Source organism: Mobula hypostoma, chromosome 26 (genome assembly GCF_963921235.1).
Source record: "Mobula hypostoma chromosome 26, sMobHyp1.1, whole genome shotgun sequence".
NCBI lineage: Eukaryota > Metazoa > Chordata > Chondrichthyes > Myliobatiformes > Myliobatidae > Mobula > Mobula hypostoma.
The window spans coordinates 5,546,353-5,574,232 of NC_086122.1; the positions used below are offsets into that span (position 1 = coordinate 5,546,353).

The 27,880-nt window shown below is 45.9% G+C and overlaps 1 protein-coding gene across 6 annotated transcripts in view; it reads right to left on the reverse strand.

The window, feature by feature from the left end:
- The window catches only part of rims3 (regulating synaptic membrane exocytosis 3), a 320,769-nt gene that overhangs the window by 91,943 nt on the left and 200,946 nt on the right, over nt 1-27,880 (reverse strand). For all 6 annotated transcript variants that reach the window (XM_063033771.1, XM_063033774.1, XM_063033772.1 and 3 more), the window contains one exon: nt 13,630-13,704. In XM_063033771.1, the coding sequence (XP_062889841.1) occupies nt 13,630-13,704 (75 nt within the window). The remainder of the gene's footprint in view (nt 1-13,629; nt 13,705-27,880) is intronic.

Sequence of the window (27,880 nt, forward strand, 5' to 3'; positions counted from 1 at the left end):
ACCTTGTAAGGCATGAAAATGCCCGACGTAGGCCTCTCATGGTCTGAGTTGACATTCCCGCCCCCCCCCCTTTCTTCCCCTCCATCAACGAATTTCTGAAGGGTCTGTGAAACCATGAAAACTTTCTAGGGTTTTTTTGCACTATGCATTGATTTTTTTTTGTAATTTATAGTAATTTTATGTTTTTGTTCTATACTGTCAGAATGACTGATAATAAATTTGATTCTGATTCTGAGAGAATTTTCACACAGCAAGGTTCAACAAAGAGAGATAAAGACAACCAGATGATCTACTTAGGTTGAGAGATTAACATAGCTGGTTCGCTGAACACACCACTGTTCTTTATTCACAGAATCCAGAAACAGATTGAGATTAAGATTACTTTGGTTCCTTGATTGGATGAAGTTCACACAGTAAACAGTGTATATGTCAATAATACATTAATGTACAAAAGTCTTAGAGCTATATATATATAGACTCCTGCACAGTACTGTAGTAATTTTATGTATTGCACTATACTGTTGCTGCAAAAGAAAACAAATTTCATGATATATGTGAGTGCTGATAAACCTGATTCTGATATAGGTCTCTATTGTGGACTGAGAGCAGGAAGGGGTCCAGGAGATGGGAATCATGGTTGGGAAAAGGGGAAGGGAGAGGGGAGGGAGCAGGAAGCACCAGAGAGACATTCTGCAGTGATCAATAAGCCAATTGTTTGGAATCAAATGATCTTGCCTGGTGTCTCCAGATTCAGTATGTCTGCTATGGCACTCCTCTACCACCTGTCCCACATCCCTCCCGTGGCACTCCATCCTCGCCATCTCAACAACCTTTTCTCCCGCCAGATTCACAAACTCGCTCTCCACTCCACATTGACAAATACAGTACTGTGCACAAGTTCAGCAGGATCCCGAGCTATGAATATGTGCCTAAGACTTTTGCGCAGTACAGTAAATACACCAATAAATTAGTGACAAGCACAAAACAGCAGGCTGGTGCTATCACAAACAAGAGAAAATCTGCAGATGCTAGAAATCTGAGCAACACACACCGAAGGGTTTCGGCCCGAAACGTTGACTGTACTCTTTTCCTAGATGCTGCCTGGCCCGCTGAGTTCCTCCAGCATTTTGTGTGTGTTGAATGGTGCTGCCCTCAGAATGCGGTGCATACAGCCCAATCCATCCGCACCACTCACGTGGAACACTGCCACAGGAGAGCAGCATCCATCATCAAGGAACCCCACCATCCAGGTCATACTCTCTTCTTGGAACTACCACCAGCAGGAGGTACAGGAGCCTTAGGTTCCACACCACAGGTTCAGGAACAGTTAATATCCCTCAGCCAACAGGCTGCTGAACCAGAGTGGATGACTTTACTCACCTCAACTCTGAACTGATTCTACAGCCTACAGACTCCATAACTTACATCCTCAGTGTTATTTACAGTGTTTTTAATTGAATAGTCTGTCTTCTTTTGCACATTGGGTGTTTATTAGTGTTTGTTTATTTATAGCTTTTCATATATTTTATTGTTTTCTTTACTTTCCCATAAAAACCTGCAAAGACAAAGAATCTCAAGGTAGTATAGGGCAACGTATATGTACTTCGATAACAAATTTACTTTGAATTTGACTTCCCTTTATAAGCTTGTCATCAAAGAGTTAAATGAAAATGCTTCTTGGTTTCAAGCAGACTGCAGTAAAGCCTCTGTATTTTACCTCCTATACCCTTCCAGCTTCCCCCTTGGATGGAGTTGGATGCCTTGTATTTTGCTGTGGGTTAGAAGGCCTCTTCCTTGTTTACCCCAGCCTACTCTTTAACAGGGGCTACACTCACTGGCTGTGAAACTGCTTTTTTTTTGCAGATAAATGCAAGTCTTTCTTTCTGCAAACAAGCTTGTGACAGACAGAAACCTGTCCGAGAGGGAGAAAAGTCTCAAGAGGGAGGTGCGGGCCATTTGCTTGTCCAGGCTGTTGTTGCTCTGCCTCATCCCTGGCCTGTCTGGTTCAGCTTTATTTTGCAGTGCCTGGCCCTGCCTGTTGCCATGGCAATTTCTTCTGCATTGCACCAGACTCCCTATAGTCTGCAGGTCTGTGGAGAGACACAGAGCTTTTATGGACTTAAGTCAAGTCTGGCCCGCACAGTGGGGAGTGGTGCAGGTCATGAGATGGATTTGCCATGGCAAAAGCTAGGGTGATAATTCTCTGAACACAGCCGAGAACCCAAGGCATTTCAGGTTCACAGAATTGACCTTTTCTTAAGGGTTTCATCGTACAGAATTCCACAAATAGGAAGGCTTTGTGTAATTTAAACCATCCACCGATCCTCGCATCCTCAAAAATCCGAAGTTTTAAGATTAAAACGTTTTGGGACAGCTTACCTTGATGGTGGGGTTACTCTTCTGGTCTGAGTTTGCAAGTTAGGACAGGGAACCAAGGTTCATGGTCTGCCACTGTTGGGACTGCTAATGAGGGTTCTGTCATTCCAGGGGCTGAACTCCTGTTGTGGACTGATGTTGCTTTTAATGTGGGATAACACTACACATACGGGCTTCACAGAGAAAAGTCTTGAGGCAGCGGCAACGATTGACCAGGCTCTGCTGATTGGACTTCAGGAGGACACACACACAGAACTCTGTGTCAGTACCTGTTAGCACACGCACAAGTGCCCTCGTGCAGTGTCTCCTCCTCAGTCCCCCATTCCACACCTGCTCTCCCTTAACCTCCTTCCCCCTCAGTACTTCCTGGCTGTCAATCCTTCAGACTCAATGAGTACAATCCCCACAGGGAGTTTCGTCAAAGGGAATTGATGCTTGCAGGTGTGAAGTGATCCTGCTTCATGTTCAGAGCGCATTTCTGCAAATGGCAGCATTCCCAAGGTCAATTCCTGTTCAGTTTCTGGGATCCCTCTTCATCTACTTTAGACAGGGTTATGAGGTCAGGGCATGTTTGTAGGGTAGGTCACAAACCAGCTGGGACCTCACCGAATGGTGGGATAAAAGTCCGAATTGACTCCTGCTTCTGGAATGATGCTCCCCTATGGACACAGAAACCCCTGGACTGCAGGATCTTTCCCCTTCTGTTTGGGCAGGTCGTGTATCCATGCTGTCCAGCAGCTTGACCGGAGATCAGAACTCCAGACAGAAGGAGTAAGGCCATCTAACCACCCACGTCCTGTCGAAGGCTGAGTGTATTCTGTGTTGGGAGGAACGGTGAGACTGGGCTTTTTGACCTCAGCTGCTGCCTGATACACCGAGCACCTGCAGCATTTAGAGAAAGGGGCAGCACAGCAGTGTAGCAGGGATTGCTGCCACTGTCTCACCACTGCAGAGACTCTGGTTTGATCCTGACCTAGCGTGCTGTTTGTGTGGAGTTTGCACGTTCTCCCTGTGACCATGCGGGTTTCCTCCGCCCGCTCTGATTTCCTCCCACGTTCCAAAAACTTGAAGGACAATGGGTTTATTGATCAGTGCCAATAACTCCTGAGTGTAGGTGGGTAGTCGGAGGGTCAAGCTGGGATAAGGGGAGTTGAAGGGAGTGTGAGAGGAAACTGGTTACAGGGAAGTGAATGGAAGATGGGATTATGGGATTGCTCTGAGGGGTAGAATAAGGTCTAGGGGCCCAATGGCCTCGGTCTATGGGGTAAGGAAACATACCTGGTCACCTGACACTGGTTAAAGTAGTCCAGGATGGTCCATAGTTCCTTGCATCCTGTTCTCCCTTAAAGACGTAACACCAAAGAAGTCAACCCTGTTGGAGTCTCTTTGTGACGTGATATTGAAACAGAGCTCCCATCCTCTACAGCTCATTAGCAAAGGATCAAGGATCAACTTTATTCACCATATACAAATACATATATTGCTGTGGAGTGTGAGCCAGGGCACAGCACGCAACAAAAGCAACTACATTCAACAATAAATAATCATATAAAAATTAAATCAGAGGTTAAAGCACAGATATGAAAAAAACTCTGCATGTGTTTACAATGTAAACAGCAATATAAACAATATCTAAAGGCCAGTGCAAACACTACTATCAAATAAAGCTGTTGAAGGGTAGAAACAAAAGGCAAATGGAATGCAGTATGCGAATGTTTTTTACTATACAGGATGGAAGTGGTGTACTGGTTGTGTGGAGAAGGTGTACACGTTGCGTGGAGAAGGTGTACGCGTTGTGCGGAGAAGGTGTACGCGTTGTGCGGAGAAGGTGTACGCGTTGTGCAGAGGAGGTGTACAGGTTGTGTAGAGGAGGCATACCGGTTATGTAGAGGAGGTGTATCGATTGTGTAGAGGAGGTGTACCAGTTCTATAGAGGAGGTGTATGGGTTGTGTTCAGGAGGTGTACCACTTGTGTAGAGGTGTGTACTGATTGTGTGGAGGTTGTGTAGAGGAGATGTACCGATTGTGTAGATGGTGTACTGGTTAGGCTGTATTTGTAATTGATACCCAAGCCTGAGCAGTACACTTTACACAGATCTGTTGTCCTTCGAGGGAGTACAGGGACCAACAAGGTTAAACTATGAGAAAGGGCTGGTGTGACTAGGATGTAAACGGTTCCACACTCTGTTTTCTTATGTGTAGAACAATGAAGTGTGAATTGATTCCCATTTTTACATTTTTGACAGGGTAGTTTGGGAACAACGATCTCTTCCAGTGGGGAATCCAGTAAAAGGAGGAAAAATCTTATGATATGAGCCAGAATGTTCAGAGTTAATGTCCTGAAGCACAAAGAGAAGTGGAAATCTGTTACTCTCACCCTGAAGGTAGTTGGGTCTGTTATTGATTGCCTTTGAGGTTGACAGATGTGTCTAGGTGTTAGGATTTAGAAGGATGAGAGGGGATCTGATTGAAACGTATAAGATTATTAAGGGATTGGACACGCTGGAGGCAGGAAGCATATTCCCACTGATGGGTGAGTCCAGAACCAGAGGCCACAGTTTAAGAATAAGGGATAGGCCATTTAGAACGGAGTTGAGGAAAAACTTTTTCACCCAGAGAGTGGTGGATATATGGAAGGCTGTGGAGGCCAAGTCTCTGGATACTTTCAAGAAAGAAATGGACAGAGGTCTTAAAGATAGCGGAATCAAAGGTTATGGGGATAAGGCAGGAACTGGATACTGATTGTGGATGATCAGCCATGATCACAGTGAATGGCGGTGCTGGCTCGAAGGGCCGAATGGCCTACTCCTGCACCTATTGTCTGAAGATGATATTTCACAGTAGTTGGAGACACTTGTGTATTGTCAGCTGTATTAGGCGCTTATCTGAGAAAATAAATGATCTGTTGATACTGGAAAAGGTCCAGAGGAGGTTCACAAGAATGATCCCAGGAATGTCTCACTTTCAAGAACTTTTTACAATTCATGTTCTCAGCATTATTTCTTGCACAGTTTGTCTTTTGCACTTTGGTGTTTGTCAGTCTTTCTGGGAAGTTTTTCATAAATGATGTTGTATTTCTGTAAGTGCCTGCAAGAAAATGAATCTTAAGGAGAAATACAGTGCATTGAAATAGTATTCAGACCACACAAATACAGTATTTTCATGTTTTACTCTGTCATTTTCTAAATATTTTGAAGTAGAATTTATTGAGCTAATCTACAAAACAGTGTGCATCATATCAAATCAAAAGAGGTCCTTCTGCAGCTGTACAGGGCCCTGGTGAGACCACACCTGGAGTACTGTGCGCAGTTTTGGTCTCCAAATTTGAGGAAGGACATTCTTGCTATTGAGGGAATGCAGCGTAGGTTCGCAAGGTTAATTCCCCGGATGTCGGAACTGTCATATGTCGAAATATTGGAGCAACTGGGCTTGTATACACTGGAATTTAGAAGGATGAGAGGGGATCTGATTGAAACGTATAAGATTATTAAGGGATTGGACACGCTGGAGGCAGGAAACATGTTCCCGATGTTGGGGGAGTCCAGAACCAGAGGCCACAGTTTAAGAATAAGGGGTAGACAATTTAGGACGGAGTTAAGGAAAAACTTTTTCACACAGAGGGTTGTGGATCTGTGGAATGCTCTGCCTCAGAAGGCAGTGGAGGCCAATTCTCTGGATTCTTTCAAGAAAGAGTTAGATAGAGCTCTTAAAGATAGCGGAGTGAAGGGATATGAGGAGAAGGCAGGGAAAGGGTACTGATTGTGGATGATCAGCCATGATCACAGTGAATGGTGGTGCTGGTTCAAAGGGCTGAATGGCCTACTCCTGCACCTATTGTCTATTGACTTATGGAAGAAAGATGGACAGAGAGGAAAGACAATGGATCAACTGTGATCAAATCACCTGAGACCCCAAATTTCCTAATGTGTGTTCCTGTCTGTTGGAGAGGGAGATATGTTGAGTGGCTAATATTTCATGGTAATGAGGTTGCTCAGGAAGGAAACATTTCCCACGGCACTCAGTGTGGTTTATTTTAATCCACTGCATCAACTTTTACTGAGGCACAAATGATGGAAAGACCATGCTTCACTTGTCTCACAATAACTGGATGTGATCAACATCCCCTCACGCCTTTCTGCACAAGTAATCATTCTGAATAATCCAACTTTTCTAATTCAGTCACATAGAAAATTGAATATTACAGCACAGTACAGGCCCTTCGGCCCATGATGCTGTGCTCACCTTTCAACTTACACTAAGATCAATTTAACCCTTCCCTCCTACATAACCTTCCATTTCTCTTTCATCCATGTGCCTATCTTTCTTAAATGCCCCTAATGCATCTGCCTTTACCACCACCCTAGGCTCATCATTCATTTTGTAAAATAACTCACTTCTGCTACTTCCCCTACACTTTCCTCTAATCACCTTAAAATTATGCCCCACATATTAGCCAATTCCACCCTGGGAGAAGTCTCAGACTATCCACTTGATCTATGCCTCTGATCGCCTGGTTGTTTTTAATCCTATTGCCCCTGGGTGGCTCCTGAGCACAACCAACACTGATCTCACTTAGTCATGACACTTTGCTCACATTTCTCAGCCTCTCGCAGAGGTTCCTCCCATGGGCTCAATGAGAGGAGACTCAGCCTAACACTGGAGTCCAATTGTTCCATTTTGTCATAGGGAGATTACGGCACAGAAGCAGGTCCGTCAGCCCACAGATCGGCCGCCCACCTACACCATTCCTACTTTGGGATGTGAGAGGGCACCGGAGCGCCTGGGGGAAACCGGAGCCACAGGGAGAATGTGCACACAGTACAATAGATCAGAATCGAACTCAGGTTGCTGCAGCTGTGAGGCCATGGCTCTCCCCGCCACGCTACTCTATCGCTCGTGTGACCCTCTACAAAATATCTACTGCTTTTTAACCAGTGACGATCAGGCACATTTGTTCAAGCACGTTAACAAGCCTGATATCATCAACAGCTCCAGGAGAGGAGTGGCAGGTTGTACAACATTTATCTCTGTTCAGTGAAATGTGATATCTGTCCCACATGAGAAATCAGGAAAGCTCCTACAGCCCTCAACATTACTTGGAACAGTGCAGAATCAGATCGCACACAAACCAGATCCTGACCTTTTGTCTTTACAATCATAAACCCCATTACCTTTCTTGTCTGACAGCCCTGGAGGTGGGTCTGAGGTTCTGGTGCCACTTGGCAGTGACTTCTCTGTGGACACAGCCTAGCTTTTGATTTTACATGAATGTCCGTGGTGGCCACCTGGATCTCTTGCCCATGGTGGGCAGGCTTCGCACTGTCACCAGGGGGCTGCCTGGAAGAGTTGGTTGTGCAGCGGAGTGAGAGGGCTGTCTACGAGTAGGAGGTGAGAATTCCCTCTCAGTGGTTGGGATGGACAACAGATCTGCTGGACCTCAGACTGCTTCAGCAGTGATCCAGCGAAAGAGGGATAGGTCCCTTTCTGCCTTCACCCCTCTCTGTGGACTCAGCACCCTTTACAACCTGAGCAGAGCCCTGCACACTGTGGAGGGCCGGGAGAGGGCAAGACAGGGGCATGAGGGAATGAAGGGCAATAAGAACTGTGTCCGAACAGATTGACCTACCCCTGTGCCAACTTAAGGTGTATTAAGGATTGGCTTTATTTTGCCACCCTTTGCCCATTAGATTAGCTGCCTCAAATTCGGTCTGTGGTCAGGGACAAGAGGGTATGATTGCGAGTGAGGCAGATAGTGGGTCCAAGAGACAGTGCTGGAGGAGCCTCAGCCCTCGAGCTTGTCCAACAGGTCTGAGAATCTTACTCCCTGTGTGGCTGAGAGTGGGGGCCGTAGGAAGGATGAGCAACCTAACTGTGGCACCGTAGTTCAGGGATCCATTCAAGAGGGGGGAAAGAAGAGAAATGCAGTGGTAATTGGGGATAGTATAGTCAGGGGTATAGACAGAGTTCTCCGTTGTGAGGATAGAGTATCCCGAAAGCTGTGTTGCCTGCCTGGTGCCCGGGTTCAGGACATCTTATCTGACCTGCAGAGGAACTTCTAGTGGGAGGGGAAAGATCCAATTGTCGTGGTCCATGTGGGTACCAACGACACAGGTAAAACAAGGAAATGATTGAATTGCTCATAAAAATGGAGGGCGCAATAGTTCAATCTAAAACTAGTGTATTATGCCTAAACAATGGAGACTACAATGGCATGAGGGAGGATTTGGCTAGTGTAGACTGTAGTGGGAACACAGGGTATACGGTAGGACAGTTGATGAACAGTGAAAGACTTTCAAAGAGATTTTTCACTGTGCTCAACAAAAGTATATTCCAGTTAAAAGCAAGGACAGTAAGGGTGGAGAGAGCCAGTCTTGGATAACTAAGGAAATAAAAGAAGGCATCAAACTAAAAGCGTGTGCATACAAAGTTGCCGAAAGTAGTGGGAAAACTGGAAGATTGAGAAAACTTTAAAAAGCAACAAAGAACCAGTAAGCGAGCAATAAAGAAAGGGAAGCTAGATTGTGAAAATAAACTAGCACAAAATATAAAAACAGATAGTAAAAGTTTTTATAATTACATAAAGCAGAAAAGGGTGGGTGAAGTGAATGCAGGCCCCGTGGAGAACGAAAAGGGGGGATTGATATTGGGTAATGAGGAAATGGCCGAGGCTTTGAATAACTATTTTGTGTCAGTCTTCAGGATGGAGGACACATCTGACATGCTGAAGAGAGATACTATGGATACAATTGCTATCACTAAAGAGGTAGAGCTGAGCAAACATGTGGGCCTGAAGATAAATAAGTCCCCTGGTTCTGATGGAATGCATCCCAGGGTACTGATATAAATGGCAGAAGTTATAGTAGAGGCTTTGGTGATGATTTACCAAAGTTCTCTGGACTCTGGATAGGTCCTGGCTGATTAGAAAACTGTGAATATCATGCCACTGTTCAAAAAAGAATATAGGTAAAAGGCAGGTAACTATATGTCAGTTAGTTTAACATCTGTAGTTGGGAAAATGCTTGAAGCTATCATTTAAGAAGAAATAGTGAGGCACCTGGAAAGAAATGGATCCATCAGGCAGATGCAGCATGGACTCAGCAAAGGCAGGTCCTGTTTGACAAACTTACTGGAGTTCTTTGAGGATATAATGAGTGCAGTCGATAGAAGGGAACAGATGGATGTTATTTATTTGGATTTCCAGAAGGCATTCGATAAGGTGCCACATAAAAGACTTATCCATAAGATAAAGATGCATAGCGTTGAGGGTGATGTATTAGCATGGATAGAGGATTGGCTAACCAATAGAAAGCAGAGAGTTGGGATACATGGGTGTTATTCTGGTTGTCAGTGGTGAGCGGTGTGCCACAGGGGTTGGTGCTGGGCCCATAACTATTCACAATATACATTAATGATCTGGAAGAGGGGACCGAGCGTAGTGTATCTAAGTTTGCTGATGGCACTAAATTGAGTAGAAAAGCAAATTGTGCAAAAGATATAGAGAGTCTGCAGAGAGATATAGATAGGTTAAGTGAGTGGGCAAGGGTCTGGCAGATGGAGTACAATGTTGGTTCATGTGAGTTCACCCACTTTCGAAAGAAAAGTGGAAGATCAGCTTATTATTTAAATGGTAAAAAATTGCAGCATGTTACTGTGCAGAGGAACTTGGGAGAGCTTGTGCATGAATCGCAAAAGGTTGGTTAGCAGGTGCAGCAGGCTATCAAGAAGGCAAATGGGATGTTGGCCTTCATTGCTAGAGGGATTGAATTTACGAGCAGGGAGGTTATGCTGCAACTGTACAGGATACTGGTGAGGCTACACCTGGAGTACTGCGTGCAGTTCTGGTCTCCTTACTTTAAGAAGGATATATTGGCTTTGGAGGCGGTGCAGAGGAGGTTTACCAGATTGATTCCAGAGATGAGGGGGTTGGACTATGAGGAAAGATTGAGTCGCCTGGGACTTTACTTGCTGGAATTCAGAAGAATGAGAGGAGATCTTATAAACGTATAAAATTATGAAAAGGATAGATAAGATAGAGGCAGGAAAGTTGCTTCTACTGGTAGGTGAGACAAGAACTAGAGGACACAGCCTCAAGATTCGGGGGAGTAGATTTAGGACGGAGTTGAGGAGGAACTGCTTTTCCCAGAGAGTGGTGAATCTGTGGAATTCTCTGCCCAATGAAGCAGCAAAGATCAGTCCTGGGGCATGGCACCTCCATGTCCCTTCCTGTGAAGTTATTTTCCACTGAATATTGAAAAGTCCAGGTAGATTGGACGTGCAGAGGATGCTTCCAAGATTGGGGGAGTCTAGGATCAGAGGACACAGCCTCAGACGTCCCTTCAGAACAAGAGATGAGGAGGATCTTAGCCAGAGGGTGGTAAATCTGTGGAATTTATTGATAAGAGCAAATGTGAAGGCCAAGTCATTAGGTATAGTTAAGGCAGAGATCCATAGGTTCTTGCTTAGTATGAGTGTCAAAGATTACGGGGAAAGGGTGGGATTGAGAGAGAAAATCAATTAGCCATGGTGGAATGGTGGAGCAGACTTGATGGGCTGAATGGCCTAGTCAGCTCTTGTGTATATGGTCTCAGTTAGGAGCTGTTCATGTCCCTTTCTCCCTTGTGTGGCATTAGTGTGTGCTCCAGCTGACTGTCTGCACGTGGAGTTTTCCTTTACAAGCAGACCGCTGCACTGTAAGGAAGTGAAATCCCAGTGGGAACTGCACACCTCCCATTTCAGTCCATGTGTTAGGACACAAGTCAACCCACATCGTTTTACATACCTCCTATTTCAGTCCATGTGTTAGGATACAAGTTAACACCCACGGTTTTACATATCTCCTATTTCAGTCCATGTGTTAGGATACAAGTCAACGCACACGGTTTTACATGCCTCCCATTTCAGTCCATATGTTAGGATACAAGTCAATGCACACCGTTTTACATACCTCCTATTTCAGTCCATGTTTTAGATTAGATTAGATTAGATTCAACTTTATTGTCATTGTGCTGAGTACAGATACAAAGCCAATGAAATGCAATTAGCATTTGACCAGAAACACAAAGAATAGTGTTATTTACAAAATAACTGTGAATACAGCACACAAATATAAAAGTACTGAGACAGTACAATATGGGTGCAATAGTGCTTAGCACTGTGATGTGAGATTCAGCAGGGTCACAGCCTCAGGGAAGCAGTTGTGCCTGCTGATGCGGGAGTGGAGGCTCCTGTAGCGCCTACTGGATGGGAGGAGAGTAAAAAGTCCATGGTTAGTGTGAGATGCATCCTTGATAATGCTTTTTGCCCTGTCCAGGCAGCATTTATGGTAGATGTTCTCAATGGTGGGCAATTGGGTGCCGATAATCCGCTGGGCAGTTTTCACCACCCGCTGGAGTGCTTTGCGGTCCGATACGGGGCAATTGCCATACCACACTGAGATGCAGTTGGTGAGTATGCTCTCAACGGTACAGCGGTAAAAGTCTGTCAGTATCCTGGGACAGAGGTGAGCTTTCTTGATGCTCCACAGGAAATAAAGGTCCTCGGAAATGTGGACACCAAGGAATTTGGAGCTTGGTACACGCTCCACTACAGCTCCATTGATGTAGATGGGGATGTGAGTGTGGCTCCTAGCATGCCTGAAGTCCACAATGATCTCCTTGGTCTTCCGGGTGTTAAGGGCCAGTTTGTTGTCAGCACACCACATGGCCAGGTGCTGGACCTCATCCCTGTAGGCCGTCTTGTCATCCCCTCTGATCAGGCCAACCACTGTGGTGGTGTCTGCGAACTTGATTATGGAGTTAGAACCATGTACAGGAGTGCAGTCATAGGTGAAAAGGGAGTACAGAAGAGAGCTCAGTACACAGCCTTGAGACACACCGGTGTTCAGGGTGAGAGTGGAGGAGGAGAGGTTGTCTAACCTAACTGCTGGCGTCTGTTAGTCAGAAAGTCCAAGGTCCAATTGCAGAGGGATGGGCTGATACCAAGCTGGCGAAGTTTGGCGATCAGCCTGGAGGGGATCACAGTATTGAATGCCACACTAAAGTCAATGAACAGCATTCTGACGTAAGAGTCAGGGCTGTCCAGGTGGGTCCGGGCAGAGCGAAGTGCCGTGGAGATGGCATCCTCTGTTGACCTGTTGGTGCGATAGGCAAATTGATGGGGGTCCAGGGTAGTGGGCAGACAGGAATTCAGATGTGATAGAACCAGTCTCTCAAAGCACTTTGCAATGATGGGGGTGAGTGCAACTGGACAGAAGTAATTCAGGCCCGTGGCAGTGGAATGCTTCGGCACTGGCACGATGGTGGCGATCTTGAAGCTTGTGGGGACAACTGCCTGAGCCAGGGACAGATTAAAAATGTCCATGAAGACATTTCAACACACAAGTCAACACATACCATTTTACACTTGCCTTTCATGAATTTTGGGATGGTGACCCAAGTGCAAAAGACACTATTTTAATGCAACACAAACAAGAGCACTCCAATTTCTAAACAATCACCTGGTATTTAGACGACAAAATAGAGGTGTCTCATTGAGCTGCATTAAGGTGGGCCAGTAGTTCCAGTGTCAGTAACTCTTAAATTCAGTTGGCTCTCTGTTCGTGCCATTGAGTCGGAACTTTCTGGATTGATGAGTTGGAGCGTACACTAGAAGTTCATGCAAAACCCAGTGCTGAGTTAGTGATATCTCCGAGTGTCTTTTTATACAACATGAACTGAGGCCTCTTCTACTCTCCCAGGAGGACATTCGTGACACATGACCCTGTTATTCCTCAATTAGCATCACCAGACCAGATTACCCAACTGCCATAGCGATACAGAGCAAAGAAGCTGCTGGAGGAACTCAGTGTACCAGGCAGCAACTGTGAAGGCAGAGGTCGCAGAGTCACAGAGATTTATAGTGCACAGATAGGGTCGTACTGCATCAGTGCAGAGCTTTTCTGTGCCTCTACACTAATCCATCCATATCTTTCTATTCCGGGGGTTCCCAACTTTCCTTATGCCGTGGACCAATACCATTAAGCAAGTAAATAAATTAAAGTGGATATCAGATCTGTTATTAAAATTGCAGAATTAATTTGCTCGTTTCCAGAGTTGGGACTTGCTGGTTGGATTATGCTGTTTTTATTTTTGGACGGTGATACTTTGCGTTCGTCAGTACAACAAATAGAGGGAGTGAGCCACCAGACTTCGCATCAGCATTCCCTACAAACACTTCACTCCTCGGACCCCACAGCAGCTCATGGAGGGAACTTACCACGTGGAGAAATCATGGGCGCTAGCCAATGTCCTACGATCCCTTGGCACAGAACAGCCGAGATATTCTTAGGAGCTGAAAGAAAACCAAGAGACAGCGTGTTACACTGCATCCAGAGACACACCAGAGAAAGACCTCTTTAAAGAAGATATTAGCCAGTGGCTTGTACTGTGCTCCGTAATGGATTGAAGATTCCCTAGACTAAGAGGACAGCCAGAGCCTTTTCCCAGAGTAGAAATAGCTAATAAAAGTGAGCATGATTGGAGGAAATTATGGGGGGAGGGGGTGTCTGGTTTGTCAGCGGTAAGTTCTTTACACAGAGGGTGATGGATGTGTGGAACACCCTGCTAGGGGTGGTAGTTGAGACAGATGCATTAAGGACATTTAAGAAACTCTTAGGTAGGCACATGGATGATAGAAAAATGGAGGGCTAAGTCGAGGGAAGAGTTAGATTGATGGTGCAACTGTAACGAAAACCAATTTCCCCCTGGGATCAATAAAATATGACTATGACTATGACTTAGAGTAGGCCTTAAGTTCAGCACAACATCTACTACTAACCTAATACTCTCCAGCCTAAAACTACACTAATACTTGCCAGCCTAATACTACACTAATACTCCCAAGCCTAATGCTACCCTAATACTCCCAAGCCCAATACTACCCTAATAAACCCAGCCTATTACTACCCTCACTCCCAGTCTAATACTGCCCTAATACTACCCTAATACTCCCAACCTAATACTATGCTAATACTCCCAGCCTAATACTACCCTAATACTCCCCGGCCTAATACTATCCCAATACTCCCAAACCTAGTACAACGCTAACACTCCCCAGCCTAATACTACCCTAACACTCCCAACTTAATACTGCCCTAATACTCCCAGCCTAATACTACCCTAACACTCCCAACATAATACTACCCTAATACTCCCCAGCCTAATACTACCTCCAGCAAAAGGGCTGCAATAATTCATCATCCTTTCTCAGTGTTTACAGGGTAATTAGTGGGGACTTACCAACAATACTCACAAAGCAAACAATGAGAAATGCAAACTATTATACATTCCAGACAATGGAGTAAAAACAATGAGCTGAAAAGTTATTTATACGAGGAAGGAGCCACAAGAGACTGCAGATGCTGAAATCTGGGGCAACAATCAAAATGCTGGAGGAGCTCAGCGAGTCAGGCAGCATCTGTGTAGGGAAATAGGATGGTTGGCATTTTGGGCTGAGGTGTAACAGGAGGAAGATATTACTCTTTGGCTCTGTTTGTTTATTTGTTATTATACCGGCCCTCATGGCCAGATAAACCTGGGACACCCAATTACACCCACATGACCAATTCACCTACTAACCCCTGCGCCTCAACAATGTGGGAGGAAACCAGAGCACCTGGAGGAAACCCATGCGGTCACAGGGAGAATGTGCAAACTTCTTAGAGACAGTTACTGAGTTGAACTCAGGTCACGGCGCTGTTTTTCTTTACAAACATACAGAAGTTTATTCACTAACAAAAGTACACATAATAATCAGGGGTTCACAAAACTATTTACAATTTCCAATTAAAATACGTCACTATTATCTACAAAACATTCAAACCTCTGAGTGGACTCCCCGACTGTGCTCACTGTGCTCTTTCTCCAAGGACACCCAGGCACAGACATAACCCAGAAAAGGGGCAGGCAGTCGGCTTGGGCAGAGCCCTTAACTGCCCACCGCCTGGACCCGCAAATGGCTAGCTTGATCAGGCACAGGAGCAAGCCCACCAGGAGATTCTCTAAGGGCCCCAACCCCTCCATATACCGACTGACAGTAGATCAGGAGAGCGGGGTTGAATTGCAGCCCAAACCTGTTGAGGAGCCCCTTCAGGTACTCAGACAGGGACTACAACCTCTCACACTCCATACGTGCATGCTGAACTGACTCCTGCCGGCCACAGGAAGGCCAGGTCGATGGGACGTCAGTGAACCGACTCAGGAATCTGTTGCACGGCACTGCTCTACGCAACACCTGCCACCCCAGGTCCCCAGTGCACAGGGAAAGACCCCTGCATAAAGAGACTTCCACTGGGGAGTTCCTTCACTGCCAGATAGTAAGATAGACCACCAAGGCATCTCCGGATTGCAGGTAAGGGCAAGGAAGTGAAAGATGTGCAGGAGCAGCCTGTACAAGAATGCCCTGGCGCGTCAGCAAGGTGGGTATCTCCGTGAGGCGATAGCATTACAATAACTACGGTGCTTCCATGCCTGCTCTGTAGCTTAGAGTGAATTTCACATCTTGCACTGTACTACAGCTGTAAAACAGCAAACGTTACGACATAGCCTGTACTGTGCAGTAACATGGCATGTATTATGTTCTATGTTTGTTCATGTTCTCAGTATTACTTTTTATTTGCACAGTATGCCTTCTTTCCCAGATAGTTGTTTGTCCGTCTTTGTTTGTTTATCTATAGCTTTTGGTAAATTCTATTGTATTTATTTTTTCCATTGTAAGTGTCTGCAAGAAAATGGTAACATATACACACTTTGAAGGCCGAACTTGGAGTAGCATAGTGCTTTCTGCAAGAAAATGAACCTCCTGGTGGTAGATGGTAACACAAACGTACTTTAGAAAATGAACTTGGAGTAGCGTCATGGCCCCAGTGGCCCAGCTTTAAACCTGACTCCCAGTGCTGACTTTGTGTAGTTTGCACATTCTCTCGGTGACCCATATTGGTTTTTCTTTGGGTGTTCTGTGTCCTCCCAGATCCCACAGACGTGCACATTGGTGCATTATCAGGTCCCTGCAGATTATCAGCTAGTGTGCAGGTGAGTGCTAGGATCCAGGGATGTGGGGGCAGAACATACGACGTGGTTAGGGCAAATGGGGGCTTCATGGTCAATGTGGACTGGGTGGGCTGACTCTAGCAAACTCACTGTCAGGAGCCCCATAGCATTTCGAACTATAAAGGTGACACCTCCATGGTTCTCGCTGCACCTTCACCCAGCACCTGTGGTTGGAAAATATCAAACAGTCATAGGACACTACAGCTCAGGAACAGGCCGTTCAGCCCACATAGTCCATGCTGAACTGTTACCCTATCTGGTCACATTGACCTGCACTGGGACCATAGCCCTCCACACCCTCTATAGCTGTTGAAATCAACCGTGCATCCACCAATTCCACCGGCAATTCGTTCCTCAGTCTCACCACCCTCAAGAAGTCAAGAAGTTCTCCCTCAGATTTCCCTTAAATATTTCACCTTTGACCTCCAGTTCTCATCTCACCCAGCCTCAGTGGAAAAAAGCCTGCTTGCATTTACCCTCTCTACAGCCCTCATTATTTTATATACCTCTATCAAATCTTCCCTCATTCTCCTCCGCTCCAAGGAACAAAGTCCTAACGTATTCAACCCTTCCCCATAACTCAAGTCCTCAAGTCCTGGCAACATCCCTGTAAAGTGTCTCTGTACTCTTTCAATCTTATTGATATCTTTCCTGTAGGTAGGTGACCACAGCTGCACACAATACACCTCACCCGCATTGTATACAAATGCAGTATAACATCACAATTCCTGACCTCAACAGTTTGATTTATGAAGGCCAATGTGCCAAAAGCTCTCTTTACAACCCCATCTACTTGTAGTGACATGTTTGAGGATCCAAGAAATTAAGTCTTGTGTCCGTGGTCCAGGCCTCCTGGCAGTGCCAAAACAATGGTTGTGTTTGATGGCACGGGCTTCCTTAGGATGAAGGGCTTGTGTGTGTTTGGAAACATGGCACCCGTTCTGGTCCAAAAAAAATGACCACACAATGAACGTAAACCTTTCCCGTTGCTGCAAAGGTTCATAATAGGAGATCTCAGAGGCACAGGTGAGAAGGGCATAGAGTTGCCCTGTTTCCAGTGACCCAGAAACCAGCAGTTCCTCACCAAAGTCAAAGTAAATGCACCCGTCTATGCAGGAACACATTGTGTGGGAGGTCCCTCAGATGCTGCAGGGGGCAGCAGGTCGGGAAACAACCTCAAGCAAGTGTGAAATCATTCCCGCAGAACATCACACATATCTGACCACAAACAATCTGCTGGAGGAAATCAGCAGGTCAAGCTGCTCCTGTGGGAACTGTCTACGCCTTGGGTGGAAACCTGCATTAGGACTGAAAGTGGAAAAGGGAGACAGTCAGTATAAAGGGGAGAGGGATAATGGTGAGACAGGGGCAAGAGCTGGTCGGTATGGTAGCGAGTGGTTAGAACAATTGCTTTATAGATCACCGACTGGAGTTTGAATCCCGCTGTGGTCTGTAGGGACAGACATTCTCCCTATAACCGCATGGGTTTCCTCCAGGTGCTCTAGTTTCCTCCCACATTCCAAAGGCCAGAGAGTTGGTGAGTGGTGGGCATGAGGAGAGTGGCAGCACTGGCAGGCTGCCTCAGCACAGCCCTCAGACTGTGTTGGCTGTTGGTGCAAAACAGCGCATCACACTTTATCTTTTGTACATGGGACAAATGTCATTGGCCGGTGGATGGAGGGGGTGTGCAAGGTGACAGGTAGATGGAGCCAGGTACGGGAAGGGGGAAGGGGAAGGCAGAGGCAGGTGGGCGATAGATGGAAGTAAATTAAAAACAGAGAGGCAGATGGACCTACCTATACAGGAACCAGTCCGTGGGAGGACTCTGATAATGCAATGAGCAGCAGGGAGGCAAATGGAGCCAGGCAGAGGGAAGGGAAGGTGAAGGTGGAGACAACCAGGAGGGTGATAAGTAAGCAACACTAAGGCTACTCATGTTGGTAGCTGATAAGTAACGAAGTTAATGGAAGCAACTCAGGGAGAGGTAAAGGGCAGGTGGAACCAGGACCAAACCTGGAAGTCCTGACACTGTGGAGACAATGTTCGTCGGAGATGTCCAGGTGAGAAGTGGTGTGCTTGATCTTCATGGACTAGGCTCTTTGCAGATAGTCAAGCCTTTGCCTTCTGCCCAGAGGTCCCAACCCCCTGAGTGTGAGTCAGGGCAATAACAATGCCTGCAGTAATGGAGAGCCACCAATAGTGTCACCACTGGAGTGTAACCACTTAACCTTCTCATTCAGTGCCAGTGGATTGCCAGTGACCAGAAATTCAGCTGGGTCAGCCCTATAAGTGCCAAGGGCAGGTCAAAGGCCGGCTATCTTATCATGACTCATATCTTCAGACACTCCAACCCTTTCCACAAGTCAGATCTGTAATGGAATATTCTCCACTATCCACATAACCAAAGCTCCAGCAGCTCTGAAAAAAGCTAAAGCCCATCCAACAACGAAACAGCCTACTTGATGGCCACGCATTGTATTGGTTTATAACTGTCACATTTACAGGGAAAAGCCAGTTCATATAGATCAAAGTATTGCACAGTGCATTGAGATTGAACAATGGAAAACAATAACAATGCAGAATAATGTTACAAGATAACAAGAGTGCAGTGCAGGTAAACAATATGATGCAAGATCACAATTAGTAGCTTGCTTGTCATTCAAGGAGATGAGTTATACAGCTCTCGTTACATACACTTGCAGTTCAACTCTTTGAATGAACTTATCAATCATCCCTACTGTGGACCACTTTCTGGAGGTCCAAGACGCTGACTTCTCCAAAGAAGGGATCCATATGCTCCAAGCCCGCTGGACTAAGTGTGTAGATGTAGGAAAAATGAATGTGCTAGGTTTTCTAAAATTGACTCCTTCTACCCTAGGCCACGAACTTATCAATCACCCCTCGTATGTATATTTAAGGCAGAGGTTGATAGATTCTTGAATGGTCAGGGTATGAACTGATACAGGAAGAAGGCAGCAGATTGGGGGTGAGAGGAAAATGGATCAGCCATGATGAAATGGTGGAACAGACTTGATGGGCCAAATGGCCTAATTCTGCTCCTATATCTTATGATCTTTACTGAGGCAATGAAAAGTACATACACAGTCCATGGAAGGGAGGCTGGTTTCTATGGTGTACGGAGCTCCCAGCAGTCTCTCATGGTCAGGTGCAGAGTGATTTGTGAGAGTAAGAGTTCGGCATGGACTAGAAGGGCCGAGATGGCCTGTTTCCGTGCTGTAATTGTTATATGGTTATATGATTGGCATGTCAAGACGGGATGAACCCAGAGGCCCAATCAGCAGCAGAAGCAGAGCACTTCGAGAAGGTTACCCGCAGACCGGCGAAACTTGTAGAAAAGGAGCACCTCGCGGGTGTTCCGACGTTCCAGATGGTGAGAACAGAGCACTGCGAGGTAAATAAAAGTACAGAAGGGACAAGCGGAGCAGCCGTTGCTGGGATTAGGCCAGCAGTGAGAGTGGGAGTGCCAGGCTTTGACTCAAGAGGCTGAGGCCAAAGAAACAGGTTAGAAGATTTGGTCTTGGTTGCAGGCAGGATGGCAGATATGGCAGTGGAATGCTCCTCCTGTAGGATGTGGGAACTCATGGCCGTGGGAAGTGCAGCCAACTCCAGCTCATGAAAGGCCGCATTAAGGAGCTGGAGCTGGAGCTGGATGAATTTAGGATCATCCAGGAGGCACAGCAATTGATAGATAGGACTTTTGATCAGGTGGTTATACCCAGAGCGCAGAATTTCGGGAGTAGATGGGTGAACACTGAGAGAAGTAAAGGGAGAAAAACATCAGTGCAGGGTCCCCCTGTGGCCATTCCCCTCAGCAACAGGTGTACCTCCTTGGATACTGCTGTGGGGGATGACTTAACTGGCCAAGGCAGCAGCAGCCAAACCAAAAGCACTGTGGTCAGCGGTGAAGTCAGGCAGAGCAACAGTCATAGGAGACTCGATAGTTAGGGGGACAAATAGGAGGTTCTGCAGCAGCAAAAGAGACGCCAGGATAGTGTGTTGACTCCCAGGTGCCAGGGTCCAGGAAGTCTCTGAGCGGTTGCAGAATATTCTTGGGGAGGGTGAGCAGCCAGAGGTTGTAGCCAGGAGAGGGGTAGAGGTCCTGCGTAGTAGGTTTAGGGAGTTGGGAAGGAGGCTGAAGGGCAGGACCTCCAAGGTGGTCATCTCTGGATTACTCCCAGTGCCACGAGCTAGAGAAGGTCAGAACAGGAAGACAGTGCAGATGAATGAGTGGCTGAGGAGATGGTGCACGGGGCAGGGTTTCAACTTCTTGGATCATTGCAACCTTTTCTGGGGAAAGGAGTGACCTGTATAAGTGGGACAGATTACACCTGAACTGGAGTGGAACCAATTTCCTGGGAGGGAGATTTGCTGAAGTTATTGGGAAGGGTTTGAACTAGACTTGCACGAGTTTGGGAACTGAAATGAAGAGACAGAGGATGGAGTGGTTGGCGCACAAGTAGAGACAGCTTGTATGGAGTTTGTGAGGAAGGATAGGCAGATGATAGAGTAAAGACGCACTCAGATGGGTTGAGATGTGTTTACTTCAGTACAAGGAGTATCATAAACAAGGCGGATGAACTTAAGAGTGTGAATCAATACATGGAACTGTGACATCATGGCCATTACAGAGACTTGGACATCTCAGGAGCAGGAATGGCTACTGAATGTGCTGGGCTTCAGATGTTTCAAAAGGGACAGGGAGGGAGGCAAAAGAGGTGGTGGGGGTGGCATTGCTAATCAGGGATAGGATTACTTTGCAGAAAAGGAGGAAGTCATGGAGGGATTATCTACTGAGCCTTTGTGGGGAGGAAGTCAGATACATGAAGGGGGCAATAACTCTACTGGGTGTTTTATATAGCCCCCCACCCCCAGTAGTAACAGAGACATTGAGGAGAAGATATGGAGTAGATTCTGGAACAGTGCAATAATAATAGTTGTTAAGATAGTTGATTTTAACTTTCCTAATATTGACTGGCATCTCCTTAGACCATGGGGTGGAGTTTGTTAGGTGTGTTCAGGGAAGTTTACTGACGCAATATGTAGATAAGCCAACTAGAGGAGAGGCTGTACTTGATCTGTTATTGGGAAATGAACCTGGTCAGGTGTCAGATCTCTCGGTGGGAGCGCAATTTGCAGGTAGTGATCACCACTTTATCTCCTTCACCACAGTGCTGGAGAGGGACAGGAACAGACAACTTGGGAAAACATTTAATTGCGGTAGGGAAAATATGATGCTATTAGGCAGGAACTTGGGAACATAAATTGGGAGCAGATGTTCTCAGGGAAATGCATAGCAGAAATGTGGCAAATGTTCAGGAAAAACATTTGCATGGCGTTCTGCATGGGTATGTTCCATTGAGGCAGGGAAAGGATGGTAGGGTCAAAGAACCATGGTACGTAGAAAATCTAGTTAACAGGAAATGCTTATGAAAGGTTCAAGAAACTAGGTACTGCCAGGAAGGAGCTCAAAAATGAAATTAGGAGAACTAAAAGGGGCCATGAGAAGGCCTTGGTGAGCAGGATTAAGGAAAACCCCAAGGCATTCTACAAGTATGTGAAGAGCAAGAGGATGAGCCGTGTGAGAATAGGACCAATCAGGAGCAATAGTGGAAACGTGCGTGGGGTCAGAGGAGGTAGCAGAGGTACTTAATGAATATTTTACTTCAGTATTCACCAGTGAAAAGGACCTTGGCAGTTGTGGGGATGACTTACAGCAGACTGAAACATTTGAGTGTACAGACATTAAGAAAGAGGACGTGCTGGAGCTGTTGAAAGGTATTCAATTAGGTAAGTGGACTGGATGAGATATACCCCAGGCTACTGTGGGAAGTGAGGAAGGAGATTGCTGACCCTCTGGTGATGATCTTTGCATCATCAATAGAGGATTGGAAGGCTGCAGATGTTGTTTTCTTATTCAAGAAAGGGAGTAGAGACAACCCAGAAAATTACAGACCAGTGAGTCATATTTCAGTGGTGGGCAAGTTGTTGGAGAAGACCCTGAGAGGCAGGATTTTTGAGCATTTGGAGAGACATAATCTGATTAGGGATAGTTAGCATGGGCAAGGGCAGGTCATGCCTTACGAGCCTGATTGAATTCTTTGAGGATGTTACAAAACACATTGATGAAGGTACAGCAGTGGATGTAGTATATGTGGATTTCAGTAAGGCGTTTGATAAGGTTCCCCATGCAAGGCTCCTTCAGAAAGTGAGAAGGCATGGGATACAAGGAGACCTTGCTTTGTGGATCCAGAATTGACTTGCCCACAGAAGGCAAAGGTAGTTGTAGATGGTTCGTATTCTACATGGAGGAAGGTGACCAGTGGTGTTCCGCAGGGATCTGTTCTGGGACCCCTCTTCTTTGTGATTTTTATAAATGACCTGGATGAAGAAATAGAAGAGTGGGTTAGTAAGATTGCTGATGACACAAAGGTTGGAAGTGTTGTGGATAGTCTGGAGGGTTGTCAGAGGTTACAGCGTGACATTGATGGGATGCAAAACTGGGTTTAGAAGTGGCAGATGGAGTTCAAGCCAGTTAAGTGTTAAGTGGTTCATTTTGGTAGGTCAAATTTGAAGACAGAATATAATATTAAGACTCTTAGCAGCATGGATGATCAGTGAGATCTTGGGGTCCGTGTCCATAGGACACTCAAAGCTGCAATGCAGGTTGACAGTGTTGTTGAGAAGGTGTATGCTGTGTTGGCATTCATCAACCATGGGATTGAGTTCAAGAGTCGTGAGATAATGTTGCAGCTATACAAGACCTTGGTCAGACCCCACTTAGAGTACCGTGCTCAATTCTGGTCACCTCACTACAAGAAGGATGTGGAAACCATAGAAATGGTGCAGAGGAGATTTATAAGGATATTGCCTGGATTGGAGAGCATGCCTTATGAGAATAGGTTGAGTGAACTTGGCCTTTTCTCCTTGGAGCAACGGAGGATGAGAGGTGACCTGATAGAGGTGTATAAGATGATGAGAGGCATTGATCGTGTGGATAGCCAGAGGCTTTTTCCCAAGGTTGAAATGGCTAATACGAGGGGGCATTGTTTCAAGGTGCTTGGATGTAGGTAAGTTTTTCACACAGAGAGTGGTGGGTGCGTGGAAAGCAGTGCCAGAGACAGTGGTAGAGGCAGACACATTAGGGTTTTTTAGGAGACTCTTAGGTAGATACATGGAGCTTAGAAAAATAGAGTGCTATGCGGTAAGGAAACTCTGGGCAGTTTCTACAGTAAGTTACATGGTCAGCACAACATTGTGGGCCGAAGGGCCTGTAATGTGCTGTAGACTTCTATGTTCTATGTTATAGATTCATAAATAATTCTTTTTATGGTGCATCAATAAAAATTGGTAAGGGTCGACTGGGGACATGCTGGATTTCATTCGCCTCCTGAGGAAGTAGAGGAAGTGAGCTTTCTTGGCCGTGACATCAACATTGTTGGACCAGGGTATGGTACTGCTGATTTTCACAGCTAGGAACTTGAAGCTCTCAAGTTAAGGCCATTAGAGTAGGCAGGAACAAGTGCACTGTCCTCCTTCCTGAAATTAATGACCAGCTCTTTTGCTTTGCTGACTTTGAGGGAGAGGTTGTCACCAGGACACCATGTCACTAAACTCTCTATCCAGTTCCAGTCCCACATTCATTCACCCCACCACAGGTATCAGTGTCTGTAGTGTGGAACCATTACAAAGTGCATTGCCATTACTGTGACAGAGCCTCTCAAACCCCTGGTCTCTGTCCCTCAGCTGGCCAATGGTGCTTTGGTCTATTTCTATTCATGTTACATGGTGCTGTGGAAAGCCATGCTTATCGAACACAGAAATAGCCTTGATTCAATAAGCAGTGTTCCCCCCCCCCCCACCTCCCGCACAGCACTGTGAATTGGATTGCATCCCTAGAGGGTTCACTAATTAGTATGATCAATAACTGGGAGGCAAAGATTAAAGGAGTAGAGAACAGTTGAGCCTGTTTTCAACCAGTGGGTTCGGCTGGGGTCCCAAACTTACAGCTGGACTCCTGAAGGAGCCACTATATCATAAAGGACTTGCATTCTCACATAGAAAGAGCTATCTAAAACATGAGGGCAAAGGCTTATCGCAAGGGGTAGATGGTTTAGAGTGGATCTGTAAAAGGTTTTCACGTAAAGAGAGTGACTGGAATCTGGGACACACTGCCTGAAGAAGTAGAAATTCTCACAACATCTACCTAGTATCCAGCCAAGCTTTTAACTTGCCAAGATGTGGAAGGCAATAGACCAAGTGCTCATAATGTGATTAGTGCAGATGGGTTAGCACAGGCACAATGGGCCAAATGGCCTGTTTCTATGCTGTATGGCAGGATACGGTGCACCCAATTAGACTTGTGGCCAGGAGCTGGAACAGAGGGTAGCTATTTCTTGCACAAACACAGTGAGCTGAATCGCTTCCCTCTTTGCTGCAGGTTCCACTGATACTATGACAGGTTCTGGCATGGGCAGAAGCTAGGCTTGAACTTGGGTCCACGATGCAGACTCCAGCTGTGGGGATAAGGGGATAGGGGTCTGCAGGTGCAGCAAAGTTCCAGTAGCCATCCTCGAGATTTGTTGAGATGGTTCTGGAGAGTCCAGGGTAGTAAGGCAGCATTCATGGTCTCAGCCTGGACTCTGCCATGCAGCCCCACCTTGACTGTACTCCATCCCTTGTGAGATTCTGTTGCCCAAAGACCGGCCTTCGACACAGTAGCGCCCTGCACCCTGCATGGCATCATTTCAACAGCCATGCTTCCCCCCAGTGGGTGAGCCACATCACCAGCGTATACAAGGGCACACAGGATGTCGCCACCAAGGGAGCACACACAGTCTGGCACGCAAAATTGCAATCATGGTCCTAAAGGGTCATGAGGACAGACACAGGCCTGTAGACTCATTGAGTCCATGCCAAGACTCAAACACTCATTCTCACACATCTTACCCTGGTTTATTCTTCCCATTCAACTACCTCCCCCACCCCAGATCTTACCTGTCAGCTCCCACCACGGGCAGTTTACGATGGCCAATTAACCTCCAACCCCACACATTTCGTAAGATATGGGAGGAACCCCACCCCAAGGAGACATGCGCAAACTCCACAGACATGGTGCTGGCGGTCAGAATTGAACCTGGGTCTCTGCAGCTGAGAGGCAGCAGTACTGCTGGCTGGTCTATGTTTTCACTGGCTTGGACTTTCTACGTTAGGCTGTATTTTATTTCTGGTTACTGGCAATACTTGCGAAGTACGGTAATGGAAGAAGGGTGAATTGCCAGTCTGTGTGGAACTGAGGCTGTGTTTAATCGTGACACAAATTGCAGAGAGCTGGGCCGGAGAAGAGGTTGGCTCCTCCCAAGCTCAGTCCTAGGACTTCAGCAGCTTGGCCGTTGCAGAGTCAGGGCTGAAAGTGGGGTTCGCCTTTTCTATTTCCTGTTGTAATCTGTCAAACCAGAACCGAGAGTCACTGTACCGAACTATGCAAAGTTGGTAGGTTGTGAAGTGGGCGTTTCTGAAGAGGACATAAGGGGAGTTACAGATGGAATAGATAGTGACTAGGGAAAGAACTGGCAAATGGAATTTAATATGAGTGATATGAAATTGTATATTTTGGCAGAAAAATATGAGAAGGCTTATCATCTATATGATAAACACAAGAGGTTCTACAGATGTTAGAAATCATGAGCAACACACACAAAATGCTGTTGGGATCCAGCAAGTCGGGCAGTGTTCATGGGGAGGAATAAACAGTTGATGTTTCAGGCCAAGACTCTTCATCAGGAGTCATATCTATATTGCAAAAGACTGCATTGCTCTGAGAAATGGAGAGACTGAGTGCTTGATTCACAAAAGACTTTTATGCAGGCAACACAAGAAATTACCAGAAGATTATTGCTTATTGTGAGGTTATGCTTTGCCTGTATAGGTGAGACCACAGTGTACTGTGCACACTCTCAGCCTCCTTATTTTAGTAAGGTTAATTATGTATCGGAATAATCCAAAGAATATTTACCAAACTAAAGTATGGAATGCTCAGGTTTTCTTCTGAGTAAAGGTTAGACAGGTTGGGCTCATGTCCTCTGCAGTTCAGAAGAATGAGAGGTGACTAGATCTTTCAGACTTGATCTAAATAGTTCTTAACGAAGTGGACTCTTCTGAATTCCAGTGAGTACAGACCCAGAGCCATCAAATGTTCCTCATACGATAACCCTTTCAATCCGGGAATCATCCTTGTGAACCTCCTCTGGACCCTCTCCAATGCCAGCACATCTTCTCTAAGATGAGCGGCCCAAAACTGTTCACAATACTTATGGTGAAGCCTCACCAGTTCCTTATAAAGCCTCAGCATCACATCCGTGCTATTATATACTAGACCTCTTGATATGAATGCTAACATGGCATTTGCCTTCCTCACCACCGACTCAGCCTGCAAGTTAACCTTTAGGGTGTTCTGTACAAGGACTCCCAGGTCCCTCTGCATCTCAGATTCCTGGATTTTCTCCCCGTTTAGAAAATAGTCTGCACATTTATTTCTACTACCAAAGTGTATGATCATGCATTTTCCAACATTCTATTTCACTTGCCACTTTCTTGCCCATTCTCCTAATCTGTCTAAGTCCTTCTGCATCCTACCTGTTTCCTCAACACTACCTGCCCCTCCACTAATCTTTGTATCATCTGCAAACTTGGCAACAAAGCCAGCTATTCCATCATCTAAATCATTTATATACAGCATAAAAAGAAATGGTTCCAACACCGACCCCTGTGGAACACCACTAGTCACAGGCAGCCAACTAGAAAAGGATCCTTTTATTCACACTCACTGCCTATTACCAATCAGCCAATGCTCTAACCATGTTAGTAACTTTCCTGTAGTACCATGGAATCTTAACTTGGTAAGCAGCCTCATATGTGGCACCTTGTCAAAGGCCTTCTAGAAGTCTAAATATACAACATTCACTGCGTCCCCTTTACTGTAATCTTTTCAAAGAATTCCAATGGGTCCGTCAGGCAGGATTTTCCCTGAAGGAAACCATGCTGACTTTGTACTATCTTGTCCTGTGTCACCAAATACTCCATCACCTCATCCTTAACAATTAACTCTAACATCTTCCCAACCACTAGCACCTTCTCTCTTGTAATAGTAACTGCACCCACTTCTCTTCCTTCACACACTACAACATCAGGCATACTGCTAGTGTCTTCCACAGTGAAGACTGATGCAAAATACTCATTTAGTTCATCAGCCATCTCCTTGTCCCCTGTTATTACTTCTCCTGCCTCATTTTCTAGCGGTCCTATATCCGCTCTCATTTCTCTTTTATTTTTAACATACTTGAAAAAAACTTTTACTATCCACTTTGATATTATTTGCAAGTTTGCTTTCTTATTTCATCTTT